At 50.2% G+C, this 9,952-nt stretch overlaps 1 protein-coding gene across 1 annotated transcript; it reads right to left on the bottom strand.

Moving 5' to 3' along the window:
- Nucleotides 1–4,256: 4,256 nt before the first annotated feature.
- On the bottom strand, nucleotides 4,257–5,387 carry LOC119281911 (F-box/LRR-repeat protein At2g43260-like). Its single transcript, XM_037562316.1, has one exon. It carries the CDS (start codon nucleotides 5,385–5,387, stop codon nucleotides 4,257–4,259), a length of 1,131 nt encoding a protein of 376 aa, XP_037418213.1.
- Nucleotides 5,388–9,952: the final 4,565 nt, after the last annotated feature.

Below are 9,952 nucleotides of genomic sequence, written 5' to 3'. Positions count from 1 at the left end.
TCCTGGTCAAGCTGGTAGCTGAGGACTTGGTTCTCAATGTTATCAGCGCATATGCCCCGCAAGTAGGCCACAATGAGAACACCAAGAGGGAGTTCTGGGAAGGCTTGGAAGACATGGTTAGGAGTGTACCGATTGGTGAGAAGCTCTTCATAGGAGGAGACCTCAATGGCCACGTGGGTACATCTAACACAGGTTTTGAAGGGGCGCATGGGGGCTTTGGCTATGGCATCAGGAATCAAGAAGGAGAAGATGTCTTAAGCTTTGCTCTAGCCTACAACATGATTGTAGCTAACACCCTCTTTAGAAAGAGAGAATCACATCTGGTGACTTTTAGTAGTGGCCAACACTCTAGCCAGATTGATTTCATCCTCTCGAGAAGAGAAGATAGGCGTGCGTGCCTAGACTGTAAGGTGATACCTGGGGAGAGTGTTGTACCCCAGCATAAGCTGGTAGTTGCTGACTTCTGCTTTCGGATTCGTGTCCAGCGGGATAAGCGTGCCAAGGTCGCTACAACGAAGTGGTGGAAGCTCAAGGGGGAGGTAGCTCAGGTGTTCAAGGAGAGGGTATTTAAGGAGGGCCCTTGGGAGGAAGGAGGGGATGCGGACAATGTGTGGATGAAGATGGCGACTTGCATTCATAAGGTGGCCTCGGAGGAGTTTGGAGTGTCCAGGGGAAGGAGAAGCGAAGATAAGGATACCTGGTGGTGGAATGATGATGTCCAGAAGGCGCTTAAAGAGAAGAAAGATTGCTTCAGACGCCTATACCTGGATAGGAGTGCAGACAACATAGAGAAGTACAAGATGGCAAAGAAGGCCGCAAAGCGAGCTGTTGGTGAAGCAAGGGGTCGGGCATATGAGGACCTCTACCAACGGTTAGGCACGAAGGAAGGTGAAAGGGACATCTATAAGATGGCTAAGATCCGGGAGAGGAAGACGAGGGATATTGGCCAAGTCAAATACATCAAGGACGGAGCAGGCCAACTCTTGGTGAAGGACGAAGAGATTAAGCATAGATGGCGGGAGTACTTCGACAAGCTGTTCAATGGGGAGAATGAGAGTTCTACTATTTGAACTGAATGACTCATTTGATGAGACCAGCATGCGTTTTGTGCGGCGCATCCAGGAGTCTGAGGTGAAGGAGGCTTTAAAAAGGATGAAAGGAGGCAAGGCGATGGGCCCTGATTGTATCCCCATTGAGGTGTGGAAAGGTCTCGGGGACATAGCGATAGTATGGCTAACCAAGCTTTTCAACCTCATTTTTCGGGCAAACAAGATGCCAGAAGAATGGAGACGGAGTATATTAGTACCAATCTTCAAGAACAAGGGGGATGTTCAGAGTTGTACTAATTACCGTGGAATTAAGCTGATGAGCCACACAATGAAGCTATGGGAGAGAGTCATTGAGCACCGCTTAAGAAGAATGACAAGCGTGACCAAAAATCAGTTTGGTTTCATGCCTGGGAGGTCGACCATGGAAGCCATTTTCTTGGTACGACAACTTATGGAGAGATATAGGGAGCATAAGAAGGACTTGCATATGATGTTCATTGACTTGGAGAAGGCCTATGATAAGATACCGCGGAATGTCATGTGGTGGGCCTTGGAGAAACACAAAGTCCCAGCAAAGTACATTACCCTCATCAAGGACATGTACAATAATGTTGTGACAAGTGTTCGAACAAGTGATGTCGACACCGATGACTTCCCGATTAAGATAGGACTGCATCAGGGGTCAGCTTTGAGCCCTTATCTTTTTGCATTGGTGATGGATGAGGTCACAAGGGGTATACAAGGAGATATCCCATGGTGTATGCTCTTTGCGGATGATGTGGTGCTAGTTGACGATAGTCGGACGGGGGTAAATAGGAAGTTAGAGTTATGGAGACAAACCTTGGAATCGAAAGGGTTTAGGCTTAGTAGAACTAACCGAGTACATGATGTGCGGTTTCAGTACTACTAGCTGTGAGGAGGAGGAGGTTAGCCTTGATGGCCAGGTGGTACCTCGGAAGGACACCTTTCGGTATTTGGGGTCAATGTTGCAGGAGGATGGGGGTATTGATGAAGATGTGAACCATCGAATCAAAGCCGGATGGATGAAGTGGCACCAAGCTTCTAGCATTCTCTGTGACAAGAGAGTGCCACAAAAGCTAAAAGGCAAGTTCTACAGGACGGCGGTTCGACCCGCAATGTTGTATGGCGCGGAGTGTTGGCCGACTAAAAGGCGACATGTTCAACAGTTAGGTGTGGCGGAGATGCGTATGTTGAGATGGATGTGTGGCCACACGAGGAAGGATCGAGTCCGGAATGATGATATACGAGATAGAGTTGGGGTAGCACCAATTGAGGAGAAGCTTGTCCAACATCGTTTGAGATGGTTTGGGCATATTCAGCGCAGGCCTCCAGAAGCTCCAGTGCATAGCGGACGGCTAAAGCGTGCGGAGAATGTCAAGAGAGGGCGGGGTCGACCGATTTTGACATGGGAGGAGTCCGTTAAGAGAGACCTGAAGGATTGGAGTATCGACAAAGAGCTAGCTATGGACAGGGGTGCGTGAAAGCTTGCTATCCATGTGCCAGAGCCATGAGTTGGTTGCGAGATCTTATGGGTTTCACCTCTAGCCTACCCCAACTTATTTGGGACTAAAGGCTTTGTTGTTGTTTTGTAAAAGGCTCTTCGCCCTGTTCCATTTCAAACGAAATGAAAACAGTGTCAGAGCATTTAGACCATTACAGACCTTTTAAACAGGCCACATCTCGAAACATCAATATCTAGTAGTCATGACATATTATTCTTACAGCCAGCATCACATCAGCAAAACTGAAAATGCGCCAGAATAGAAACTACAGCGACGGTCACAGCTCCCTGATTTCTTGTGTCCCGGGGCCATCAAGGACGCCGTTCTATAGTTTAAGCCGGGCTGGGGAGTCACCAGAGCTTTGCCTTCCTGGAGCAGCAAGTACTGCTCCCCAACATTTTAGGAAATGTAGCAGCCTCTGGCAGGGTACCTGATAAACCAGTCGACACAATGCAAGCAAAGATTATACTCCCTCCGTCCCATGATATAAGATTGTTACAACCAATATGATGTAATCATATTCACAGCAGCATTTTCTTACTCCTATTACTGATCCAAATTCTAGCAGAAGATCCATAATTGACGAAATCAGGCCCAGAAACAACGCCAGCCAAATCTTGCCAAACTAGCTTGGTAACATCAATATCAAAGAACATATGTTATCAGGTTTCATCTTCACTGCAAAGCAGACAACTCTTGTCTTTTAGCCAAGTTATTATCCCCAGCTAGCAGTTTATTATGAAACAACAACCATAAAAACATTTACAGCATAGGAGGCACATGAAACTGCCAAAGAGAAGTTTGACTTCTCAAAGATTTGTGGAAGATAGCACATGATACAATGCAGAAGAATGCAAAAACTGGGAAAAGATCCTGATGTAGCTGTAAAAAGACAAGAAGTGGGATTGAAATATCAGATCAAATGAAAAAACCTGAGCATGTGTATGTTACTGCAGGACTAACCAAGTGGTGCCACATAGCCATGCCGGACTCTGGTATTGAAGAAGGCCTCATGTATTGATGCATACAGAATTTAGTAAAAATAATAAACTTGCTATCTACTCATGAGGCAACAGGAACACGCTTTATGTAGAATGTTTAATCTTCTGTACAAGAAATGGATATAATCCAAATCAACCTCAGCATGGCTAACACTTCAGATAAGCTTTGTATGGCAGATAAAGCGTTTCATCCAATGTAACAGGTTCTGCTCCAAGCACTACTAACAATCAGGTGAAACTAGCAAGTGACCAAATTCAGAGGATAATCTGCCACATTTATTGTCAGGTAAAACAAAACTCACAAACAGAAAACACATGTGGATTGCTAAATGAGTATTCAGCATATTGAGAAGAGCACCAGATAATCTCTTGGGATAAAAAGGCAAAGTCAAATTTTCAGTTCAAGAAATAGACATATGAGGCAGGTAGATTGCAAAATAGTTCTCCAGTTCAAGAAAATAGAGACATGAGTAGCTAGCATATATTTTGAACGCACAACAAAAATGACTTGGTAGTTTTGGTATCAAACAAGCATAAATTCCATACAACCACATGACAGCAAGAGCTTCTTGATCACAACTTGATATACATCAACAGAGAAGCCCGCGGGTCAAACTTGATATTGCGGGTCACGCTGACAGTTTAGGCCGTTCAGAAGCACCACATCACTCAAAGCTATTAGATCAGATGAAAGGCTTAGCGTTCACAACATAACGCTGTAGTGCCAGAAAGAAGGTATGCGAAACTAAAGTTTGTTTGAGACAAAATCTAGTATAAGCAAGGCCTTTGCAATGGAAACTAGCGACCAACTTGCCATCCATATCAACCTGAAGTAGCCAGTCGCTAAATTTGAGCAGCATGAGCAAATGACCATCCGAAGAAGCGACTACCCCAAACCCACGTGTGTTGAACCTTCCAAAGCGCGCGGTGAGCTCTGCAACCGGCAACTCAACGTGGTACTTGTTGGACCAGACCTCACTCTTGTAGTCCTGCGCCATCCAGATATCGATGGTTGCCGCTGCATAATTAAAGCTGGACACGCCGAGCATTCCATCCATCTCAAACAGGTTAGTGCAGCGAGAAAAAAAAACAACCGGAACGCGCATGTGCCGGAACAACTCAGTGGTGGTGTCGAATACCACTATCCTCTCATTCTGCTCTTTGTGCCAATGCAGGCCACCGCGGAACAGGACGGACGGGATGGACAGCAGTTCCCTAGCATCAGGGCACCCTATGGACCGTGGCGGTTGGCCGGAGCCTAATACCAACACGAAGGTGCCACCTTGAGCGTCAGGCCCCGGTCCAGTGGCGAACCTGTACAGCAATAGCCGGTACTTGCCGGTTGGGCTGTGCGAGTACACCCCCAGGGGCACGGAGCCAGGAAGAAACCGGAGGCGAGCATACTGACGAGTCGCCGGGTTGCAGAGGGCGTAGCAGCAGTCGTTCGTGAAGCAGAGGACGAGACCGTCGCAGGAGGCCATCGCACAGAAGGGGGCCTGACAAAGTCGCGCGACTGGCCGGAGCTGGTCGTCGGCCGCGACCCTTGCCCGGCGGTCGAAGGGGATGATGTCTAGGGATCGGATGTTGTTGCCGACGCAGTTGTAGATGTAGAGGAGTGGGAGGGCGGGCTGGCGGGCGTGGTGGGCGAGGAGGAAGTCTCGGGTGGAGGTGGCTCGGCGCCAGGCGCGGCAGACGGCGCGGCAACGGAGGAGGGCTTTGGGGGGCAGGCCAACGAGGATCTCCCAGATGGAAATTTCATCCGGGAGGCCTGGTAGGAGAAGCGCAGCTCTTTCTGCGCTTGCGGCCTCCGCCATGGTCGCCGGCTGGGCGAGCGATTCCTCGCCGGAGCAGTGGGGTGGGTGACGGCGGCGGAGAGAGGAAGAGGAAGACCTTCCTCCCTCTCTCGTGGAGAAACAACAGAAATGCATTTGGAGGTTTGGAGTGCGCTTAGCCCATCTCGTTGAGATGGACAACATATCTATAGAGTTACTAAGGGCCTGTTTGGAATCTCTCCGGTCTCCGCGCTCCGAGAAAAAGTGGAGCTCGGTTTAAGCCATTTCGTCGAATTGTGCTACCGCTTCCTCCGCTCCGGAAGCTGCAGTTGTGAAGTGGAGGGGATCCGAACAGGTCCTAAGCTCCCTAAAAATAAGCTCCTGTGGTGAATCGAGGTGTGCGGACGGTGCATGGGTACGAGGTGATACGCAGGAGGTGTTGTGTTGGCAGTTTGATCCTGTGCGTGCCTATTTTTCTTGTATACGTGGTGGGTTACCATTAAACCCGGTCATGGACAGCCCGGCCCGAAAAACCCGGGCCGGGCCGGGCCGGGCTTGACATTCGGGCCGGGCTCGGGCCTTGTTTTGCAGCCCGAAAGATAGTTCGGGCCGGGCTCAGGCTTCACTTTTCATGTATTTCGGGCCAGGCTTTCGGGCTTTGGGCCGGGCTTGCACGTGCGTACACTGAAAAATAGCGTTCGGACCGGGCTTTCAGACTTCGGGCTTCATTTCGGGCCGGGCTCGGGCTTGAAAACATGGAGTATTTCGGGCTTCGGGCCGGGCTCGGGCTTGAGAAATGAAGGTCGGGCTTTTACAAGCCCAGCCCGAAACCCGGCCCGGCCCGGCGTTTGCTCGGGTTTAGTTACCATGTTTCTTTATTTGTCCAGTCACGGAAAAAAGTCTATTATCACATCCGACCAATTAAAGACTCACTATGGGCATCGACCCGCAAACCTCTCGCATGCCTTTGGACTGCGCTGTCCGGACCGCAGAAGTCATCCAACGTATCGGTCCGTAGGGCGGTCCGGATGCGATTTCTACCACAAATTGGAGACAAACATAGGTGGATTTGTGGGAGTCCGGACCGCTCCTAAGCCCACTTCTAACCGCTCGGCCCACCAAAAACCCATCCTCCCTTCCGCACGCGCTTCCCGCCCGAAACGGTTAGCACCCCTCCTGAGCGTGACTGGACGCATTCATGCCCGGCCAAAGCAGACATGACCGCTCACTGGCGCTAGCATTGAAGCGACGCGCCGGCCGAGAGAACACCATCTCCGCTGCTTCTCGGTGCAAATGATTGCGGCGCGTTCATACAACACGACTGCCGTCCATCTGTCCGTCTGCCACCCAAATTGATGGCACACGGTTACTGAAGCGTCTCCTCTGGCGCCACCCGTCCATTCCTCTGCCGCCCGCCATTGCTATATTAATCGCTGCCCCAGGCATACCCGTAGTCATCCCGCCTCCGATCCCTCTGTGCACCACTCCCGCCATGGATTTCTCCGCGGCCAAAACTCTCTTGGACGGGCTAACGCCGGACCCGAAGAAGGAAATGGCCGCCATTGCTGCCGGCTGGCTAGCCGATAGGCATCCGGAGGATGACATCGTCCGTGTGGAGGACGCTGCCGACAACGAGCAGGCGACAATTGTTGGGGAACGTTGCAGAAAATAAAAAATTTCTACGCTTTCACCAAGATCAATCTATGAGATCATCTAGCAACGAGAGAGAGGAGTGCATCTACATACCCTTGTAGATCGCGAGCGGAAGCGTTCAAGAGAACGGGGTTGAGGGAGTCGTACTCGTCGTGATCCAAGTCACCGGAGATCCTAGCACCGAACGGACGGCACCTCCGCGTTCAACACACGTACGGTCAGGGAGACGTCTCCTCCTTCTTGATCCAGCAAGGGGGAAGGAGAGGTTGATGAAGATCCAGCAGCACGACGGTGTGGTGGTGGATGCAGCAGCGATCTCAGCAGGGCTTCGCCAAGCGTCTATGAGAGGGAGAGGTGTAGCAGAGGGAGAGGGAGGCACCAAGAGCATGGGTGCGGCTGCCCTCCCTGCCCCCCTTTATATAGGCCCCCTAGGGGGGCGCCGGCCCTAGGAGATGGGATCTCCAAGGGGGGACGGCGGCCAGGGGGGTGGCTTGCCCCCCAAGGCAAGTGGAGGCGCCCCCACCCCTAGGGTTTTCCAACCCTAGGTGCAGGGGGGGGGCAAGCGGGGCGCACCAGCCCACCAGGGGCTGGTTCCCCTCCCACTTCAGCCCATGGGGTCCTCCGGGATAGGTGGCCCCACCCGGTGGACCCCCGGGACCCTTTCGATGGTCCCGGTACAATACCGGTAACCCCCGAAACTTTCCCGATGGCCGAAACTCCACTTCCTATATATAATTCTTTACCTCCGGACCATTCCGGAACTCGTCGTGATGTCCGGGATCTCATCCGGGACTCCGAACAACTTTCAGTTTACTGCATACTCATATCTCTACAACCCTAGCGTCACCGAACCTTAAGGAATCCCGTATACAATTCCCTTAGTCAATCGGTACGTTACATGCCTGAGATTCGATCGTCGGTATCCCAATACCTCGTTTAATCTCGTTACCGGCAAGTCACTTTACTCATACCGTAATGCATGATCCCGTGACCAGACACTTGGTCACATTGAGCTCATTATGATGATGCATTACCGAGTGGGCTCAGAGATACCTCTCCGTCATACGGAGTGACAAATCCCAGTCTCGATTCGTGCCAACCCAACAGACACTTTCGGAGATACCCGTAGTGCACCTTTATAGTCACCCAGTTACGTTCTGACGTTTGGCACACCCAAAGCACTCCTACGGTATCCGGGAGTTGCACAATCTCATGGTCTAAGGAAATGATACTTGACATTTGGAAAAGCTCTAGCTAAACGAACTACACGATCTTTGAGCTATACTTAGGATTGGGTCTTGTCCATCACATCATTCTCCTAATGATGTGATCCCGTTATCAATGACATCCAATGCCCATAATCAGGAAACCATGACTATCTGTTGATCAACGAGCTAGTCAACTAGAGGCTTACTAGGGACACATTGTGGTCTATGTATTCACACGTGTATTACGATTTCCGGATAACACAATTATAGCATGAATAATAGACTATTCCATGAACAAAGAAATATAATAATAACCATTTTATTATTGCCTCTAGGGCATATTTCCAACAACAATCTCCTCCTCCGCGCCACCCTCGCGGGTGCATTACACCATGACCATCGGCAAGACTCGTGCCCATTACATGGACATGGTGCGGGAGGAGCAGTTCCGAGAGGCGCATGCCAACGCCACCTACAACCACCACCTCCCGCAGGAGCATCTGTAGGCAGAGGAGCAGCTCGCCACCGGTAGGGTGTCGCGCCAGACGCGAACATCATAGAGCCGGAAGCGCTTCTCAAGTCCTACCGCTCCGCCCGCGAGATCCACCTCGACCACTGGCGGTACCGCCAACGGGTGCGGAGGTGGCGGCCATCGGCAAGGAGTGCGACGAGGAGGTAGGCGAGGCTCTGTTCGGCGAGACCGACAAAGAGGAGGAGGACAACGCCGAGGCCGTGCCCCGCCACCACGACCACGAAGAAGTCGGCACGCCCGTGGGCGCCGCTGGTAGCGAGGAAAGTAGTGCACAGTAGGTCACCGCCGCTCTGGTCCCAGGAAGGCCACCGCTCCTCCCCTCCCATCGACACCAAGCTTGGTGGGATCAACATTGGCGGCCGATTATTCGCTTCACGGTGACATTGAGCCAGACAACTTCAGTTCCCGGGGCTCCGAAGGCAGAGGTTACGGAGGCGGAGCTGGAGAGCGATGAGGCGGAACTGGAGACCGTGAAGCTTTAGTTCTCGGGGATGATGGCTGGACACGAGGACTGGACGCGCACAATCGTTTAGATTAGAGCCTCACTAGAACCACTTTGATGTAATTGTAACGAAATCTGTCATGTTTATATAAAATCCGTTATGTTTATATGAATTCCGGCATGCTTATATGAAATCCGGTCGTGTTTATATGAATTATGGACTTGTTTGAACAAATTTCGACCGACTGATTCGAGTTGTTGTGAAATGTATGCGGCTACGTTTGGATGACTGCCTCCTACATCCTTGTCCGATGACGGATGCGGGAAGAAATTTGTGGGTCACCGTTGGAGATGCCCTAACCATTCTAACATTTCATGAATCTTTTTTCCTGAAATGTGAACATTTTTTAGTAGATACATGAATACTTTTAAAACTTTATGCATTTATTAAATGTTTGAACACGTTTGAAGCAATGCATGGACATGGTTTGTGGCTATATGAACAATTTTCAAATGTGCAGACATTTTTAAAGCATGGAGACCCTCTTAAATTTATGATCTTCTTTTAAAACATGTGAACATATCATGTGAGTACTTTATGAAACAAGAATATATTTTAAAATGTACGAACACATTTGAAAAATATATAAACATTTTCTAAAATACCTTCTTGAATTACTTGCACGTTTAGTTGTTTTTAGAACGTAAGCAAAAAAAAGCAACACAAATACTCCCTCCTTTCCAAATTACTTGTGGCAGAGTATCCATATCT

The sequence above is a fragment of the Triticum dicoccoides genome, chromosome 3B (assembly GCF_002162155.2).
Source record: "Triticum dicoccoides isolate Atlit2015 ecotype Zavitan chromosome 3B, WEW_v2.0, whole genome shotgun sequence".
NCBI classification, from domain to species: domain Eukaryota; kingdom Viridiplantae; phylum Streptophyta; class Magnoliopsida; order Poales; family Poaceae; genus Triticum; species Triticum dicoccoides.
Note: the sequence above shows the minus strand (reverse complement) of the source record. Positions and strands in the feature narration are given on the sequence as shown.

Excerpts from the sequence above, each read along its gene's own strand:
- LOC119281911 (XM_037562316.1), bottom strand. The coding sequence starts at position 5,387 with ATGGCGGAGGCCGCAAGCGCAGAAAGAGCTGCGCTTCTCCTACCAGGC.